This window comes from Diadema setosum, chromosome 9, assembly GCF_964275005.1.
Source record: "Diadema setosum chromosome 9, eeDiaSeto1, whole genome shotgun sequence".
Lineage (NCBI taxonomy): Eukaryota > Metazoa > Echinodermata > Echinoidea > Diadematoida > Diadematidae > Diadema > Diadema setosum.
In genome coordinates, this window is record NC_092693.1 from 23,063,589 (window position 1) to 23,084,457 (window position 20,869).

A 20,869-nucleotide genomic window follows, 5' to 3' on the forward strand; every position below is an offset into this window, starting at 1 on the left:
TTGTACTATGCATGGTCATAGGAGTGTTAAAGTGCGACTGCATTTGCACTCGAGTTTTTCCTTCCATTTGATGTACCATATTGTTGAAAATAGTTTGATCTCCTCTTGTTGAGATGACAGAACCTGGTGTATCGTGTTCATACCATGTACATAAAAGATGTATTATGAAGTCACGAGTCTCTGCGATGTTCATGCTATTTCTGATGATCGAATTTGTAATAAATATCACAGAGGCCTCTTTGCTATGATCATCTAATATGAAAGTTGAGTTTTATCTTTTCATACAGTGATATAGGTCTATCAGTTTTCAGTGTAACAATGTCATTCTTTAACACACAAGCACACATACAAACGAAGAGTTCCCTTCCAAAAGGTACAAAAGGCCGGCCATGTATGGTACTCGTATATCATGGCACATGGTCAGTTTGGGCCTAATTCAGTGGAATTAGAATATAAAATTTTTGGTGTTGATACAATACACATACTTGCCAACTAGTAAGATTTTATCAGATTCAGTCAGATTTTTTACGTAAAAAATAGCAAAATCAGATTTTCTGTCAGAGAAATCAGATTTTAAAAAAATATTTAGATATACCTTTCATGTGTATTTTCTGAAGATTTGACTGAAAGTAAGATTTTTAACTTCAGTTTGCATAGACAATAAGATTTTTGCAATCCATGAGTAAGATATTTCATCTTGAAATGTTGGCAGGTATGAATACAGCGCCAGATTTCTATGTCATTATTTCATTACTTGGCGCATGCAGATAGAGTGACTGAAAGTGATACGCATTGCAAGCAAAATTTGACAAAAATCAGAATCTATTTTGTCAAATGTACATTCTGTTGTCCGGCAATACACTGGCTGTTGGAAAGAAGCTCTTCATAATCAGTTGTCGCAAAAGCCATGCTAACCACACACATACTAAGCGCATACATGCACCGTAACAAATGCCATACACAGACAGACAGACAGACCCAGACACAGACACATAGAAACACACACACACACACACTCACACACAGTATATCTTCTATTCTGCCAATTCGAAAGGACCACACTGAACGAAGCTTGCAGGTTCATCTTCACAATAATTTACATTTATTACCAGAGTCAGAGTGAATTTCCAGGAGGAAAAAAATGGTACAGAAATGTACGTGGAAATTTCACAAGGGGATGTGTTTCCCCCTCACACAAGTGTCTTACAATGCAAACCACATACATGTAACAAAAAAACAGAAAAATCTCAGTATACCACAGCTTTCAACAATATGTCATACATTAACTCCTGGTGACACAGATGCTCATAAAACACTCAAACAACACAAATGAACTCATACATGTCTAGGAAGTGGCCCCCAAAATACAACCTTCTGTATTCTGTTCAACAGTTTATGTGTTACATAATAGGAAATGGTTCCTCCTGTACCCTTGGTATAAAGATACAAACAAGAATAAAATATAAACACCACAATATAGGTGCTCCCAGGAAAAAACCAAAAACACAAAAAACAGGTGATGCACACCTTGAAAATGTGACACTAAGCTGGGGAAAATTATGAACTAAACAGACTTGGAAAAGGAGAGAGAAATATATTTCTGCAACATGGGAATATCTATTTTTTCCATATCACACATGGAAACTTGGTTTCTTTTTTTTTTTCCCCTAGAAAGTATAGAAACAGCATTGAATGTACCACCTACAGGGGGAAAAAAAATCACCTAACAATACTGTTCATGGTAGTAAAATAAACATCTTCTGTTTCATTGCGAGGCCTGAGTTGTATATTTGGTCACAATTGTAGCGGACTAAACTTGCATTTGCCCTTTAATCTACACGTGAAAAATTGCTTCACAATCAGAGGGGAAACACGCTTTAAAGCCCACTGTACATTTTAGTCATATGGCATACAACCCTTCAGCAAAAAGGCCTCCATCCAATTCACCATGAAATGAGCTCAGGAGTACAAAAAATGAAGCAGGTAGGCTGCTTCAAAATGATTGCATTTCAATGGAACCATTTGCAACACAAGATCACGCACACACAAACACACACCCCTACGATGCAATACCTGGGTGAAAATCAACGAGAATGTGAAGCTGAGGGCCTGATTTTATGATCAAGACAAAACAAATATGATAACTGCCTTCTCTAAGCAGAAAAAATATTGAAGGTGCTTTTGTCTTGTGTCATCAAATTATACTTGGGTAAATCAAGGGACCTTGCTGATTGCCTACACATGGTGGATGAAATTTTGCAAAGGGTTTAGTTTGATTGCAGACAAAAATTGAAAGGAAAGGCTAGTACTTTCATACACCAAACATGTGGCACTTCAGAAGTGGCAGTGATTTTGAGATACATTCACTACAGTGAAATGTGTAACACAGGCACTCCTTTTCAACATTGCATTTTTGTGCGCACACGGAGACCAATTTTGTAAAGAGTGACTCGTTCTCGCTTAATCAAGAGTGCTACAAGAAACAACGTGCCATAGGATACAACACTTGACTCAACAATTTATAGCAGAAATATGTTGAAGTGATGCCTTTAAGCATGAGGTCTGAAATCTAACAACTGGCAGTGAAAAAGAACCAGAAAATGATACCAATAATAGATGAAAAAAAAAAAAAAAGTGAGATTTCAACATTGTGCTTGGAGGTGTACGGGCAGGTTCTTTAGAGCTGGTTGTGCCTTGAAAATACAAGGTTCAAGAAGTAACAGAGAAACTGGCTACAATTCTTGTGTGAATTGTTAAATTCTATGAAAACTGTGTCACTCTTTGTTTTACATAAAAGCAGAATCTGAAAACTGCACAGAAAAAAAAAACCAATCACTTCTCAAATCAAGTGACAAAGCAGGATGTACAGAGGCTTAACAAGTGTGAAGCAAAACCACACACACACACACACACACACTCGCACGCAAACAAACAAAAACGGATCCCGTGATCAAGCATATATCCACGCAGAAGAATTTCCCTACGGCTGATGAAGAGAGCCTGTGAAATATATGCACAATTCTTTTTTGTTTCTTTACAGTCACTCTTCACAAAGGCAACCAAAAAAAAAAAAAAGAAAATAGGGAGGAGAGCTGTGCACAATTCACAGACTATTACTATCAATACCAGATAAGCTTCAACAAAACCTGAAAAACACCACAAAACACCAGAATTCATAGGAAATTTCCCATCCCTTAAATTCAACTGTTCCCTGCTTTAGTCAACACTTGTTACACATCTTGATCTACAGCGCTGCTCTTCATTGAGGATGGAATGTTAAGCAAGATCAGAAGAGGGGGCACCCTTCTTGTGTGACATGTGGATACAATCAACTCAGCAGCAGCACGTTGCACCTTGAGTATCAGCCGACAACAACCCTGAAGTCCTGATGTTTTCTCTCGCCCAATGTATGGCTCGAACAGAAATTTGTGCAGACGTTATACTTCCTTTAAGCTGGCATGCCCTGCTCTGTCTTCTTGGAGTCCACCCATCCAGGAATGAGGGCATCTCTTCCTGAAATATCTACTCATTCAGTACACACACTTGCTACTTCTGATCAAATCATTCCTCAGACTATAAATTGCCATCTTTACTCTCATACAATTGTATATTTGAAACATAAGTTGGCTGTGAGGAATGTCATTTTTCAATGCAAAAAAAAAAAAAAGAAGTACACTTCCAAAGGCTCTTCTTAAGCATTTTTCAATCAGATGACCTACAGTTCATCCTCCAAAATTCATATGCTACCATCTCCTTTATGCTGAAGTTGATTCTGAGTCTTAAAAAAATCTCAAATTGGGCATCTTCAGAGAATATTTGACCCTCTGCAAGAGGGAAAGGTCAAGAAATGCTAGAAATTTTTGTAAATGAGAGAAAACGTGCAAACAACATGGCCCAGATTCCCCCAAGTAGGTACTACTAACCCAAGTTGAAAATTGTTTTGGATGAGAGAAGATTGCAGACTTTCCATCCTTTCTGACTGAAAAACAGGGATGATTTGGCTCAGAAGTACGAAAGGAATATCAGGAAGCTCCAATTCAAACAAGAGCTGGGAATGGTCAAAATTCAGATTCTTTCCTCCAAATTCAGAATGGTTAGGAGGTTTGATATTGGGATGACAAGGATGACCTTTGTGTCACATAATGCGAAATGTTGTTAGGACCACAACAAAAAAAAAAGGGGGGGAGGATTGAAGCTGGAGATGCTGACTGTGTTTAAGGCCGAGTTCGAGTGCTCAAAAGTGAACCACAGTGAACCGATCCAATGCATGTTGTACCATACTGTGCCAGATTTGGAGTGTTCGAGCACTCTGTGGAGAAAGCATACCTCATGAATTATTTGTAGAGGGGGTTACACATTTATTAGCAAGAAGGCCATTCACCTGGCATACTTAAGCTACTTACAGATGTCCCGAACAAAGGAGTAAACTCTTTACATTATGATGTATGTGCATGTTATATGCATTCGGGTCATGCCAACTTCTGGTACAGTTACGGTACACTTTTGAAGCACATCAGCAAGTGGTTCACTTTTGGTTTGCTATAGTACGGTATGGTACACTTAGGGAGCATTTGAGCGTTCGAATGCTCCTCTGGTGTGGGTACATTACCGTATGGTACGCTTTAGGAGAGTGCTTGAATGCACCCTCGATTATTCTTCACTCTAACTTCAGTCATGGTTTATGACTACCTCCACCTTTTCCTTGTACCATGCACTGCAGTCCTATACTCTGACTGATGTAGTCTTTAAGTTAAGCCAACAGGGGAAAAATATTGGGGGGGGGGGGGGAATGGGTGTGTGTTTGTGTGTGTATACTGAGCCTCACTGCTCAACTTTCTTTGACACATTGCAAGGGCTGTGATTAAATGCTACGCATAACACTGATCAAAAGCTGAGAAGAGTGGCAAAAAGAAAAATGTCTCGGTGCATGGGAGATCTTTGGGTTATGTCACATCCATGCACGATTTATGAGCGAGAAAAAATAAGTAAAAATAACCCTTGCCTTTTAAACACTCCAAATACCAACAGTATCAATGACTGCTCTCTACTAAGCAGGAAATATCTACTCATCAAAAAAAAAAAACTACAACAACAACAACTAATAAGTTGTCTACCTCTGTTGCTGTAATCCCTCACTGGCCTTAGAATGTATAGATGTATTCTACACATGGGGGATTGGTCAAACAAATGATGAAATTCCATCGGGATATTTTGCTGCTCAAAGACCGATTCCCACAAATTTCAACTGCTCAGGTGCAACTGTGCAAAGATTCTTAGTGTTTGTTCTACCTCTGTGTTCTGAACATTCAGTCTTTGCTGCTCTGAACAAACTTTATGGTAGATTAGAGAGCACATTTTAGCAGTTCATACTGCAGGGAGATGGGCAGTTACTCCAGGAACTTGCAAGTCTTCATTCGAGGGGTGAACTCGAGGGGTCCGGTTGACCACGCAACAACAAATATCACAATCTATGGGGGATCGCATCAAGGTTCATTTTGATCCCCTCTTATGCCATCAATGTCTCCAGTAGCTCCTACGATTCCTGTGTAACAGCAGTCGGTGCCGTGCCAGGTGGCGATCCCGATCGGTTCGAGGCGGTAGAGTGATGTGAACCGGCTGGGCTGGCTGCTGATGTTGGTGTGGCGACGACCGATGATGCCGAGGCTGTCGTCACGACGGCGGCGGGGGCGGAGCTACTCGTGGCGGGGGCGGCGGGGGATGGTACGACATCAGAGGCTATGGGCGGGGGTGGTAGCTGGCTGGGGGTGGCTCGGCCAGGCATAGGGAACTGCTGGGATGTGGCGTACTGACTACACATCCGGTGGTGGTTTTCCCAGTCTTTGTGCTGGCAGAAGGCACCGCAGTAACGTGCCGTGTTGCAGCCGCTGCACGTCTCATTAGCCTTACGTCCACAGTTCCAGCAGCTCTGCACAGAAAGCACAAGTGATATACAACAATGTCACTTCTGTGAGGTGTACAATATGATGGCATTCAATGTGGTGAGCATTTCACAACTGTTTCGTAGTAGCTACAAATGATAACTAAGCCAATGAAATAGTGACAATCTGGGAAAATTATCATTCCTTTTAGAGTATGGCAGCCTCGACACATGGTAAACATTCGCATCCAACTTCCATCCACTACCTATCAAAAGCTCTAGTTAAAGACAGGTGCAGTGCAGATAAACAGTGCGGCTCAAGGACACCAGCGCTGTAGCCGGGCTTGAACCCTGTTCCTTCCAATTCAAAGGTAAATCATAGTTCCCATATGACTGCAGAAACTGTTGATTTTTGCTCCAAAATGGAGACAAATGCAAAAGAAATGCGTGATAACACTATTTTGGTTGGGTAGTGATGAATATGCCAAATATTACCCCAAAAGCTATGATGGCAGTATTGCCATTTCAGAGCATACCAAGTTACAATAGTTGTTATAAGCCATCTGATTGGCTGGGAGCAAATTTGTCATAGAAATGTGGCAGTTGTTACTTATAGCAGGTTTTATGACCTAATCGTGGTTACTACATGATGATTTGTAATCAATTACGGTGATTTCAAAAATCAGGCAGTACCAGTATCCATCACACAAGAGTAACTCGTAGTCAGCTTGAAAGCTGCATGTGACTCAATACTACTGCTTTTTCCTCTGTCTCACCTCACTGGAATCCTCCTGGTGGTTGAGGAGTACCATGGCCTCTTCTGACGCCTGCTGCCTCGCCTCCAGAATGGCCCTCTCCAACTTGGTCCTCTCGGCGCTGACCATCTCGTTGGCCTTGCGCTCCGCAGCCGACACCGCCTTCTGCAGCTCGGAGACCGCCTGCCGCTTCACCTCATTCACCGCCTCCTCTGCAACGCACAGAAAGAGTGAACATGAGTTTAATATATTGATCGCCTTCTATAGATCCCTACAAGCTTAAACTTCATCTAGTCTTCTTCTTCAACACAATCTCAAACTCAAAATCTTTGATCTTCATAAAGAGAGAGAGAGCAGTTTTTAATATCTCCCTCCATGACACGTCCTCTGCTACATCTCTGCTGAGCTGTTTCCCTTTCTGGAAAACTGTATAAACTAACAAATTTGTAAGTCTGTGATTTTTGTAATTGTAACTGTTTCTTGTGAGATTCTGAAAAACACTAAACTTATTGCATAAGACATACCAGGTCAGAGTAGGTGATGGGTCAATGCACAGCATTCTCATTCCTAATTCTTTCATTGCGCTCACTATCCCTTCCACATCCTCTTTGCCACCACATACCTTTCGCTCTTTGTTTGTGGTTTGCTATATGTATCTCTTCTCTTTCTAAACCAGTCTAGAGTGTCGTCTTGTTAATCCCACAATCCTTCCACCCCATCGGTCCCATTATTCCTTTTCCCCCGGAGCATACCCTCACCTGCTCTCCTCTTCACTTCGGTCACCCGGTCCTCCGTCTGTCGGAGGGTCTGGGCCATCATCTCTTCGGACCGCTTCTTGGACCCCGGCTCGGCGGCCCCTGGCCCACCGGCCTGGGAGGACTGTCGCCGCGCCCACATGGCCAGCTCCTCCCTGTCTTGGATGCTACGCTGGTGGAGGACGGCCAACGCCCGCTTCGTCTTCTCCACCATACCAATGATGCACTGCAGCATCTGTGCAACAAACCAGACACAAACATTCACCTGGTTTACGAATTACTGACGATCAATTTCTTTCACTTTTATGCAGTCAGCATTATTTGTTTTTTTTTTATTTCTCCAATTTAATTTTCTATTAAAACAAAATTTTAGTTTGTTTCACATCTAATGATAAGATTCACTGGTCTTGGTTCATCCTATCCAGCACAGGCCAATGCTTCTTTTGGCTATTTGTAATCTAATGGTTCTCATACTGCCTTATATCCATTGACTAGGTGTCTACTCATTTACTTTTCAGAGCCTAAAGTGAATAACGAATGCTGATAACAATTTTGTGACAATGGTGACTCCATTTCCCGATGGATCGTGACCACGAACGACCGAAGTCTTGAGCCACTCACCGTCTCAACGTGCTTCCAGTCATCCTCAACCCGGTCTTCAAACAGCATGGGGTCACTGTACATCTCCCTAAATGGTGGGAATGCTGGGGGTGGAGAGATGGGAGAAAAGATGGAAAAAGAAAATTGTCACTCATCCTATCAAGTGATCACAACAGATACAGCTAATTAATGGGACAAAAATATGGATGTTTCTTGACTTATGGCTGGGCAGAGAGCCACTTATTTTCACCCGTTTCCTAATTCCTGTCTCTGGACTTTGGCTCACATAATGTCAGAGCTGACAAATTCTAAAGGCAAACCCTAAGTACACCTCCTATGAACTTTTGGAAAGAAGTCATTTCCTGAAGTGAGATCACAAGTATGAAAAATCAAAGTAGCAAAGGTTTGAGGTAAATCCCTTCCACAGTATGACAGTTACACCAACTGGACAGCAAGAAGATAAATTGATGTGAGGTTAGGACCTAATCAAATAACACATTAAAATGTAACCCTCTTGGTCCTGTGACCACGGTGTTACCTAGATACTGTAGATAGAAAATCTAAAGGTATTTTTGGAGCATTTTGTCAGATTTTTTTTTTTCACTCCACCCTCCTCAAATCTGTTGCTTTAGTGTCCACTCCTTTTGTGTTACATCTGTAGGTATCTAAAATCAGGTTCACAATATCTTCCACAGCTGGTGTCGCATATATGTATATACATCATTCAAAAACCTTATGAATGCCCGAGTTAGAAAAAATATGACTCACAAACATATGCATCAAAGTAGGAGAGTTTACGCTCTCCTATTAATGACGTCATTTGATATTGAGTCGGCACATCAGCTAACGCAACAGATTGTTACAATATCTGCTTTATACACACTGCTTATACATCCCCCCCCCCCCCCCGAAAAAAAAAAAAACAACCAAAAAAAAAGTGTACAATGAACTTTTTTTTGTCCCACCATGAGAACACCTCTGGGAAAACAGGAAATATTTGTTGCCGTTCTGGAGTGTGGAGGGATGTTTTTCTGCCATGGCATATTCATTAAGAAAGGAAACAACCAAAGTGCGGTAATTTGCATGACAATGAAAACTTGGTCGGGGCTGCCGTCTGTTCTGATAATTTTCGTGACGAGCAGCAGAAGCCATGGTGTCACTAACTTAACAACCTTGCCGAATTGGCACATTGCACTTGTTTTCTGAATTGCTAATTTGTGGGAAAAAAAAAGATGCTGATATCATCAGAATGCTTAGTATACTGTAGGGTTCAATCAGTTGATTTATCACATAAAATGAACATCATTATCCCATACAGGACAAGAGTGCTAATCTAAGAAACACAATGATGACCCACTGACCATAGATTAAGCTGTGAAAAATCATCCAAATCGGCCGAGTTCTACACAGTTCACTTATCTAATACCTCTGCAGGTGTTTTATCCAATACCTGGTGTTGAGCATGGTGCAAAATTGGCCTCTAATAATTCATGTCTTTACTATCACACCACAATGTACATGTATGTATGTTTAATCCCCACTGTAGGACTGGAAAGTCTGATGAATATTGCACTATTTGTTTGGAGCTTGTGTTATCATGACAGAAAATTTCAAATAACATTAAACACCTCAGGAATTTAGAGGAAGAGATAGGAAAATTACATAATAGTGAAAGTTTGGTGTATTTTCTGAAATAAAGTTAGTCCCCAAAAAAAATATCTGTGTTGCTACTCCTAAGCAAAGAAAGTATTTTGCAAGTGTGACAACAATGGGGTGCATTGTCTTTGTTATGTGTCAAGAATATACAATTGTACATGGTTTTGCCAATTTATCACAGATACAAACTTCAAATTTAACTGCAGACTCGAGTGAATAGAAATTCATGAACATGCTTGGTTGATAAAAGAGTAGAAAGAAGTTTTTGTCATATTCACCTTCCTTACCATGTGGCGTGTGCCTGTCCCGCTCCCGTTCCCGTTCCCGTTCCAGGCGTTCCCGCATCTCCCTCATCTCCCGCATCTCCCTCAGGTCCCGGGAGTCCCGTCCCCCCTGGCTGCCCAGCTCCTCCATGCGGAAGGCGTGGTGGGAGAGCCCCGGAGGGAAGTGGTTGAGGGGCGGGTACACCTGGGACGGGTTGGTGGGCGACCCCATCCCGCAGTGCCGCTTGGGGTGGGGGCCCTCGCCCCGCTCCCCGCCGCTGGAGCCGTTCTCCTTTGGTCTCACCATCATTCTGCAGACGGGTGGTGGGAGAGGCAAAGAAGGGAAAATAGTGACATGACTTTGAGTGTCAACCAACTTCCTAGTACGGTTCTATACAAATATATACCTATCAAATAATACATTTAGAGAGATGATATTCAGTTTTTCACCATCTCATGGTCAGCCCTAAAGACACACAGGAAAACAGGAGGGTGATGCTGACCCCTCATGAGTATTGTCCCAGGTGACTAGCAATAGTCAGCTAATGGTGTCAACCAGGCAAGTGGTGCCACACAAGAAGAAGAGGAACCAACTTCCAATTTCTCTTTCTTAACATCAACATACACTCACTACTGTATCCATGGTATATTTCGCACTGTTTTTATCTTCGCAACTTTTGTGAGCCCAATGACATTTGCGAAATTAACCCATTCCGTATGGGAACCTGGTAGCCCGTACATTAAGTCTATGGGCATTTCCGAATTCAGTATGGAACGGGTTAAAAACTCACAAAATTATTGTCTCGTGTAATACAAATGCACTGTACATCATCTCTATGGTGGGAAATCACTAATTCTCCTGTTGAGAAGGGATAAGACTTACTTCCTATTTCAACTGGTTCAACTGCTCACAAATTGTCTTATCAGTCCAATTACGCAAAACATTATACTCGCAAAATACATGGCATACGTAGTATATTTATTTGCTGTCATGTCATTTCAGATGGAGTACAATAAATGAAGATACAGAAATGTCCGCGAGGCCATGATATAACAAGAGCAACCTATGTTACAGACAGGCTGTGAGAACTTGATATATCAGTGCTTATCATACACAAACAACTCAATGCAAGAAAGGAGTCTCAAAGGTATACTAGTAGTCATCACCGACAACTATGAGTTCTTGGAAACTGTAGTGTGCAGATTTTACTCCTGCCAAGGAAGTAATTAAGATGGTATGAGAATATCAATTACTCCAATTTACTCCTGCTTAGGAATCACAAACTTTCTAACAACATACTCGTTTTGAAAGCATCTATAGTCATCACTATAAATGAACCAAAATGAATACGGATTCACATCAAATATATTCACAATATGCATTATATGCAAGATATACACAGACTTTTAGCTCAGCTGAAGAGAGCTATAAAGAAATAAGTCAATTACTTTTTATTCTAAAAGGGAATATTTTACACATCAGCTGTCAAAAATATTAGATATGAAGTGTAGGAGAAAAAAAATTCTACAAAAATTTTCCTCTCCTTTATCCCTCTTTACTCTAAATTGCCGATATAATCAGATGTATGGATTTTTACAATTAATAAAGTGGTATGCTGCGAGAGAGATATTTAACTAATCTTTTTTTCTAATGAATCATATATGGCCCTTGGCAGAATACTGCCAGAGCTCAATAGAAAAAATGATAAAGTACCCTCTGCCTACGAGGAGGGTAGAATAGAGCACACAGGAAATAAAGTCTAAATACTGCACAGACGATTCAATAAGGGACTCTTTGTTTGTACACCGGTACTTCGAGTATGAAGACACACGGCAAAACAAATCAAATCAAATTGATTTTCCTTGCCCCCCCCCCCCCTTTTCTCTTTCTCTCCTAGCCTAGCTCTGTCTTCCCCTCTGCCCTTGTATTTTTTCAGTCTGCAATGCAGCGGTATACTCGGAATACATGCTGAAAATAATTCATATGAATGCCACCAAACAAATTACTTTTTGCTACTTTGGTCGCATCGGGCAGATAGCAGAGGACTGTTCATACGGGAGAGAGAGAGAGGGAGGGAGAAATGGGGGGGGGGGGGGTTAAAGAGGCAGACGAACGGCATCGCGCACAAATGAGAATGACCCCGGGGTGTACAGGTGAACAAATAGGGGATGGCTAATGAATGCATAGCCACCACATCTCTGACTCATCGTGGTATGTGGCATGGTCAAAGTTGGGGGGGGGGGGGGGTGAGGATATTCAAAGAGGAAAAGATGACACAGAGCCTTGTTCAACTAATTTATTTTGGGGCCATTTATACAAAAAAAGAAAAAGAAAAAGAAAAAATGCCCTCCCCTCTTCTGCAAAAGGTGAAATCACTTGAACACAAATACAGCATAAAATGATAGTATGCTGGCCTGCTGTTCATCATGTGTATAGAGCTGTTTTGGTGTTAATCCCTGACTTTCGTATAATTTCTCTCTGCAGCGTGTCTTGTAATGATTTCGACTTGCCTAAATGTCAAGCACTTCTCCTTGCATTACAGCTTTCATAGGCTAAACCCCAATATTTTCAATACATCCAACCAATGTATCTGACGTATAATACACTCAGTAAGCCTTGTGGTATCAAGCTATAGTGGCTATATACAGAATTCATCCTTCCGTTTTGAGATGCTTGTCAAAACAGTTTTAAAAATGTCCCTTTTTTTAATTTTCAGACTGCAACTTTTCAATTACAATGCACAATTAGAACAATGATACTTTGGGTGGTAGAAGGCTTAATGGTGCACCACATATTTTTTCTTGGGTATGTATGTGGCCCTGAAAAGGGCCTACCCTAACAATGATACTGATGACTGAGAACAAGAATGATCATGATAATAATGATAACAATAACAAAAAATAATAACTGGAAAAGCACTCGGAGATCACAGACCTCTGCCAAGCAGCTCATTTCCACCCATACACACACAATGTAAATCGCCCAATTTCCCAATAAAGAGGCCTTGTGTTTACCTCATCAGCTTCCTGCAGCGCAACGCCTCGAGCAGAGCACGCGCTTTAGTGTGCGTATGCAAACCTCAAATACACGCAGCTTCAACTCCCATGTTCACTGACCCTATTTGCCAAAAGATAAACAAATCCTTTAGAAATTCATACAAATTCCCAGACCACTACATAAATCTAATCATCTGTTCCTTGTGTGTCATGATCATCAATTTTTCCTGTAAGTTTCATCCAAATCTGTTCATAACATTCTGAGTTACTTTGCAAACAGACAAACAAGCAAACAAACAAACAAACAAACAAACAAAGCAACGCCATCAAAAATATAACCTCCTTGGCAGAGGTAATAAAACTATCATGAACAAAAGCAACAACAACGGAACGAACAATTATAATAATAATGTTAATAATAACAACCACAATAACTACGAAGAAATTATGTGATTAGTAGGGTAGTCGACTCCTAATTGACTCCTAGTTGACTCCTAGTTGACTCACCGCTCTTCCGGTGTCTTCCTCTTGCCATTCTCGTTGACCTCGATGAGGTGGTCGGAGGGGTCCACGGCACCGGTCTTGGCCTCCAGGAGTTGGTGCTCGTGCTGCAGGTAGTACTGTTGGGGGCTGAGCTTGGCCAGGCGGGCCGAGTGCATCAGTTCTCGCTGGAGGAGGGGCAGATTTGCCTGTTTCCAGGGGGAAAATAGAACGAGCAAACATTTAAAGCAGGGAGGAAATAGTGACTGCCTCTGTCTCTGTTACAAAACAGACGACTAATATTCTCATATATTGCTTGCAGCTATGCGATAAGACTACCACTAATGACCTGAAGTACAGAGATTTCTGCCCTGTCAATAGCAGAAGTAGTAGTAGCAGTAGTGGTGGTGGCAGGTAAAGTAGTAGTGGGTAGTAGTAGTAGTAGTAGTAGTAGTAGTGGTAGTGGTAGTAGTAGTAGTAGTAGTAGTAGTAGTAGTAGTAGTAGTAGTAGTAGTAGTGGTAGTGGTAGTAGTAGTAGTAGTAGTAGTAGTAGTAGTAGTAGTAGTAGTAGTAGTAGTAGTAGTAGTAGTAGTAGTAGAAGTAGTAGTAGAAGTAGTAGTAGAAGTAGTAGTAGAAGTAGTAGTAGTAGTAGTAGTAGTAGTAGTAGTAGTAGTAGTAGTAGTGGTAGCAGTAGTAGAAGCAGAAATAGTAATAGTAATAGTAATAGTAGTAGTAGTAGCAGTGGTGGTAGTGGTAGTAACAGTAGAAGTAGTTGTAGTAGTAGAAGTAGTAGTCCCCGAGTACAATTTGTAAACATTTATGGTATGTATTAATTATGTGCAGCCATGGGGGGTTACTACAGTTATTGACATTCACTCCCAGACCTGCACGGGGGAGAAAAGGCGGAACATCGTGACAAGGATGAGGGAAAAGGCGAGGATGGTGGTAGACAGGAAGGGCAGAAAGAGATGGAGGGATGGTCGGACATGGGGGGATATTATAAGAAGCCGAGGGAGAAGATGGAACAGTAGAAGTTGGCATCGGGTGCACCCATCACACTGAAGAGGAAGGAAGAAAAGGGAACAAGCGATGAAAGATCAAATTTTATCTGCCCACGGGCAAACTCTGGTGCCACACATTTTTGTTTCTTTTCATTGTTATTTTCTTCCTTCTTTTTGCCTGGATCAGAAACACGAGAAATAGTGGCAAAGAGTCACTGACAAGTTGTGTCATAGAAAGACGGGGGAAAAAAAAAAGGATCGCAGCAAAATGAAATATAGATCCAAATGTAAATGTGAATACCCCAACGTGTCTCTCGTGACCTTTTCCTGGGGCGGTGGGATCGACTGGGATGGCCCCTTGAGCTATTACAAGAAGACCCTGTCAAAATCACGACTGAATCAAACATTGAAATAATCAGGCAGGTTCCCCAAAAAAATTATACATACAGTGTGTAAGAGAAAGTCAGCTAGTCACAGAGGAGAAGGCATCTAGGCCAGCCGATTTGCAAGTAGCACCGTTTTTCCTGTCACTCTGCCAAATGATATGCACACACTTCCATTTAGACGGCCTCCTGCAAACAGCTATGACGATTCTGTGCAGGAATTTTTCCTTTTCTTTTCTCCTTCTGTTTCCCCCCCCCCCCCCCCACAGGCTTGTACAACAAAGTGAGTATTGATAGATGCTACCTGCATACAATCCAAAGAAATGCCAACTGTACGCTACAGGTTCTCTGACATACTCGTCACCACACCCGTGGCGGGTTGGAGAGAAACATCCATAAATTTGAATACATTATGCCTCTTGACTGGTATTGACAATGCATGCAGGTGCAGGGGTTTTTCAGGAAGAGGAAGAGTATGATGGCTTCCGACGCTGTGGGGGGATGATATGACCGAAATAACTCTCCGCCTTGTCTTATGGACTCGATACTCACCTTTAAAAAGGGTATGACGAATGGTCTCAGGGAAAGTTGGTGGCTTCTTGCAGCTTGTTGTGAAAATCCTCCACAGTCAGAGCATTATTCTGTGAAAGAGAGAGAGAGTAAGTGTGTGTGTGTGTATGTGTGTGTGTGTATGTGTGTGTGTGTGTGTGTGTGTGTGTGTGTGTGTGTGATTGTGTGGATCTTTACGAGTACAGTGAGCAACATAATCTATGTCATACTTGTATTATATTGGATGGCAATGAATGGGATATCAGGGAATATTTAACCCTTATGAGTGAGATTTTCCCTGGTATTCCACAAAACAAACCATCCATTAAAATCACTATTTTCTATAATCATTATCTAGAGATACAATCATTATCAAGAGAAGGCATAAACTGTAAAGAGCAATTTCACGTCGACTGCACTAAAAAAAAATGACTTAAACCTTAACTTGCTACAAGAATTTGCACACTTTGCAAGCGATCATGTAACTGCCTAGGTAAAATATGGTGTATTATTGTACAGCCACTTTGCACAGTTGTCTATGGGGAATTAATACAGTAGCCTATATGTTTCACTGAATCAATTTCTGTTTTTCAAATGCACTGTTAAAATGCCATACAGGGCATATTGGTCAGACTGGATTGAACAAGAAAGCTTTATTTCTCTTGGCATGATCATGTAAGAATTCACAGACCTGAGCAGAGTGAACAAAATCATCTGGCTTCTGTACTGTATCATAATTTGTCAGATATTGGTCTGCACTACCCAGCATCTGTTGCTAATGGTGTCCAAAGCGGAATTTTACGGACAGATTATTGCAGAGGAAGGATGGAGCAATGCAATGGCACACGTCTTTATTTTATAGGGAGTTATTATGGGAGCCTTTGAAAAATCTAATGCTCGCATATATGTACAAATGGTAACTGACTAGGTATTAAGGGTACATGTTTGACTGTGTATGTGTGTATGAGTGTGTACTCTCTCCATGTCTCTATGAGATCTTAACGTGCAAGGAGAAAAGTTTTAAGTCAACCAAATTAGAGGAATGACAAGCGCTACGCGACATGACATTGACCTTTTGTTTCAAGGACTACAACCTGTTACAATCAATCTACATTGGAAATGAATTATATGATGTCATTATGAAATGCTTAATCACTCCATAAATTGAGCATGGACAACAGACAGGGAAAGACCAAACATACCACGAGACCCATGACAAGACCGCGCACTCTCTCTCCAATCTCCGGCGAGATGTCGGACCCAAACTGCTGCAGCGTCGTCAGGAAGCGCTTCAGCTGCTCAGCTGACGTGCCCCGCACGCCGCCGGGACCTCCTGATTGGCCGGGATGCCCTGGATGGCGGCGGCCCCACCCCCAAGGCCAGACGGCGGGGACGGGGTGCCATTCATGCTGCGAGGCGAGTGAAGCCCATTTACTAGAGACCCTAATGTGGAAAGGGGTAGAGGAATGAAGGATACAGAAAGGCTTACGCATTTCTTTAGGGACTAGCATTTAACAGATCCTACCATACAAATTCTCTATTGAAAAATCCCATGTGATGGTGTTTGCACCTCAATTCTATTTTATTCAAAAAAAAATTGTGTGGTATTATAAAAATGTATATTTATTAATACTAACATTTACTTGTACGAAAGTCAAAACATTTTAACTCAAATGTCAAATGAATTTCAGCTTCCAGTCTTCAAACCAACAATACATGGGGGCTCTGATACATTGTAGGGGAATGAATGATAAGAGAATATTGGTTGAAGCACAAAAAGCCATCCTCACGGGAATTGCAGGTTGAAAAACAAGGCAAATAGGATGATGTTATTACAGGAGAAAGAGGATGAGCAGGAAAGAGAGAAAAGGGTGTAGAAGGAAGAAGAGGAGATGGGTATGAGGGGGAGTGGGGTGGAGGAGATGGACAGAAGAGGGAGAGGGAGGGAAGAGACACAGAGAAAGAAGAGGAGGAGGAGGAGGATGTGGGATTGGAGATAATTTGGTGAAGGTATGGTGGAGGAGTAGGAAGCAGAGGAGGAGAAGAAGAGAGATGGAGAGGGAGGGGCATAGATGGAGGATGGGGAGGAAAGCCATGAGGAGGAGAAAATGGTGATGATGGTTGTGGTAACTGTGAGATGGAGAAGGAGAAAAACAGAATGAAAAGAAAAAGAGAGGAGAGCAGAGTATGAGGAGGAAGAGGGGGATGAAGAGGAAGGAGGGGGATGAAGAGGAGGAGGGGGATGAAGAGGAGGAGGGGGATGAAGAGGAGGAGGGGGATGAGGAAGAGGAGGAGGAAGAGAAGGAGGAAGAAGAGGAGGAGGAGGGAGAGAAGGAGGAGGAAGTGGAGGAGGAGGAGGAGGAGGAGGAGGAAGAGGAGGAGGAGGAGGAGGAACAAGAGGAGGAGGAGGAAAAAGAGGAAGAGGAGGAAGAGGAGGAGGAAGAGGAGAAGGAAGAGGAGGAGTAGGAGGGAGAGGAAGAGGAGGGAGAGGAGGAGGAAGAGGAAGAGGAGGAGGGAGAAGAGGAGGAGGAAGAGGAAGAAGAGACAGTTATGATGGGAATAAAGAAGAGGAGCAAAAGTGTAGGAAGAGGAGGATAAGGAGGAAGAGGAGGAGGAGGAGGAGGAAGAAGAAGAAGAAGAAGAAGAAGAGGAGGAGGAGGAGGCAGAAGAAGGAGGAGGGAAGGACAGGGGGAAGAGAATGACCACAGATGAATGTCTTCCTCCACACCTGTCGATGAACTGGTGGAGTGGGACCTAGAGTGAGCTACAAGGTTTGCCCCGGCCAGACCGGTGGGCTGGGAAGCCGACTTACTCAGGGTTTGCTCAATGGGCGACTCTGGCATCTTGGCTTCACTGTGATCTGCATAGAGGAAAGAGAAGAGAAAGAAAGAGACATACTGTCATTTCCTAGAATATTCTCCATATCGACTTTCTGGAAGAAAAGAGCTCAGACCATGTAATACCCTTCAAAATGACACTGTTCTGTGTGCATGTGAATGTGCTTATGTGTGTGTTTGTGTTTTCTTTTGTGTTACAAATATCCCATCAGCGTGTGACTGCTACAATTAAAGGCCACACGCAAACAGGAAAAATTGTAAAAACTGAATAACACTCATCAATGCATTAATATGAAAATTCATTACACATGATTAGGATTTCTTCCTTATTACGCTTTTCACGGCAAGGGATTATTTGTACCAAATAGATAAAACTTGTTCAACTGCACACAAACTAATGTACCCCTGGGCAATCTCTTACACTCCTTGCTTTTTCTCTGACAGTACGCTTTGCATTTGTTGTTGGATTGGTATTTGCAAAGTCATGGGTACGTAACATTTGCACCCTCGTTTCTCAGTGACTACACAGTACTGTTCTGTCATTTTTCCTTTTCCTTTGAAGGTCGAGTGGGAAAAGAGGGGGTAACGTACTTTATCACAATTAACTGAATGGTAATTACAGAACCCAGTAAGTGATGCATTAAAATGATTACTTTTTGTTTTAATCATCAAGTTAATTGATTGGATAAAACGAGTATGTAATGCAATGATTGGTATATTGTACGTGTAGGAGTTGCGGGGACAGGGAGTAGAGTGCCTACCATGGGGGGGGGGGGGGCGAGAATGGTTTTAGATTTTGACCAAATATGATGGGATCCATTCCCTTTTTACTCCTTGGTTCCTATCCACATACATTATGCACCGAGTTCCGATCTAATAATCGTTATTAAAAGACGGGTGTAAATTGCTGGACCAATATTAACGCAGCGGGGCACGGCAGCAGTTGGGCATATTGTCCCCCATCCCACAATGATGCTCAATCGGTTGTCAGTCGGCCTGACATGTTTGTTCCTCCATCAGGGTTTTGTTGCCGTAAATTCAGCCATGACATGTGCAGGAGATGTCAAAATGTTCACAAATAAACCACGGTCATTTTTTTTTTCTCTCTCTTACTACAACCCACAAGAGAGCACACATGAGCCGAATAAGCTGCAAAGCAACTATTGCTTCATTATTTCCCCCACCCATCTGATCTCTCTCTCTCTCGATCTCCCCTTTTTTTCTTTTTTTTCCCCCCTTTCTCCCCTTTTCTGCGGACACCACTGCTAATATGATGGATTGGGTAACACAGGCGTGAATGGGTGCAACAAGCACAAATTAGCAATCATCCTAATTGAGTTGCTATCATTACAGACAGTTTTCACGGCTCGGCTGGCGCGGGGGACGAGATGATGACAAACAGGCAGCAGGAGATGACAAGGATGATCAGTGATGCAGAGAGGAGGGGGAGGAAGAGGAGGATGGAGGGGGGAGGGGAGGGGCGGGGGAGATGAGGCAGGAGAGATCACAGCAGCCAAAAATGATAGCAATAGAAAAGTGAAGGAGATGACGAGGAGAGAGAGAGAGTAGGATCATATTATATCTATTACTGTAGATTAATAGGCTTAGAATCTGGAGACTTTGGACTCACAGAGGAAATGCTACCTGAGTGAAAAAGATGGACAAACAAACAAATGGACAGACAGACAGTCAGAGAAAGAGAGACAGACAGAAGGACCAACAATGTTGTAGGCATAAAGATAGAGAAAATGTGATCGATACGCCAGGAAATGCAAGCATGCAAACTTGAAGAGATAGCCTTTGAGAAGACCATGGCATAAAGAAAGGAGACAAGAAGTTCTTGAGATATGTACCGAGCGATATCGGTGGTTGATACTTAACGCCATGATACAAGCTCTAATCGATAAGTCAGAAACTATTTTAAATACCGAGTAAACTCTGCAAATACTGAGTAATGAATGAAATATATATGTGAGCAAAGGCATTGAACTGAACATGTATGAATGAAACCAGACCTACACAACAACACACTGAAGTCTTTCCAAAGTGAGTTGAATATAATCATCATGATAGGTGTAGATGTGATGCATCTACTCCCTGGATCACAGATATGATACTCTTTTCTTTTGCAAAGATGATACAAAATGCACCTGATTTCAGAGAGGTGAATGGGTGATGGTATGGGAAGTATACTGCCTGCCAGTCCTCTTGCAGCGTAAATATCATCCAAACAAACGGACACTATAGCCATGTGGTAGCAGACAAAGATGTATACCCCACAAACAACCTGACGGCACAAACTATGGCATCAGTTTCATCCTAACCCTGGATGATCTCCAGCAAAATATCCAATACCATTAGATGTGATACGCTGTGCGGTGAAGCCTTGAGGGGAGGAGAGGGGTGCGAGTTTAGAAGTAGATGGGCACAATAGTGCAGTGCCACTGTACCTCCAACTTGACTTCCGTATCTGTGCAGTAAGGATTGGCCAAATGGAATGACAGAATTATCACGAGAATCAGACATGAAACAAAAAAGATGTGGTAGTTAAAAGAGTCACATTTTTTTTTTTCACAAAAAGAGTGATGATAATAGCCCACACCACTTTAGTATGAACGTTACAGGAATTGCCAGTATCATCAACTAACAAATCTTGCATTAACCAATGCACACAACACTAAATTTCCTTATTTCGTATTCATATAAAATGATGAA

At 42.0% G+C, this 20,869-nt stretch overlaps 1 protein-coding gene across 1 annotated transcript in view; it reads right to left on the bottom strand.

Moving 5' to 3' along the window:
• Positions 1-4,785: 4,785 nt before the first annotated feature.
• The window catches only part of LOC140232613 (protein CBFA2T1-like), a 34,709-nt gene continuing 18,625 nt past the window's right edge, over positions 4,786-20,869 (bottom strand). Inside the window, 11 exon segments of the mRNA XM_072312711.1 lie at positions 4,786-5,926; positions 6,655-6,845; positions 7,392-7,623; positions 8,010-8,092; positions 9,923-10,218; positions 13,412-13,593; positions 15,321-15,349; positions 15,352-15,409; positions 16,520-16,614; positions 16,617-16,760; positions 18,046-18,177. Coding sequence (XP_072168812.1) covers positions 5,534-5,926; positions 6,655-6,845; positions 7,392-7,623; positions 8,010-8,092; positions 9,923-10,218; positions 13,412-13,593; positions 15,321-15,349; positions 15,352-15,409; positions 16,520-16,614; positions 16,617-16,760; positions 18,046-18,177 — 1,835 coding nt within the window. The 3' untranslated portion in view covers positions 4,786-5,533.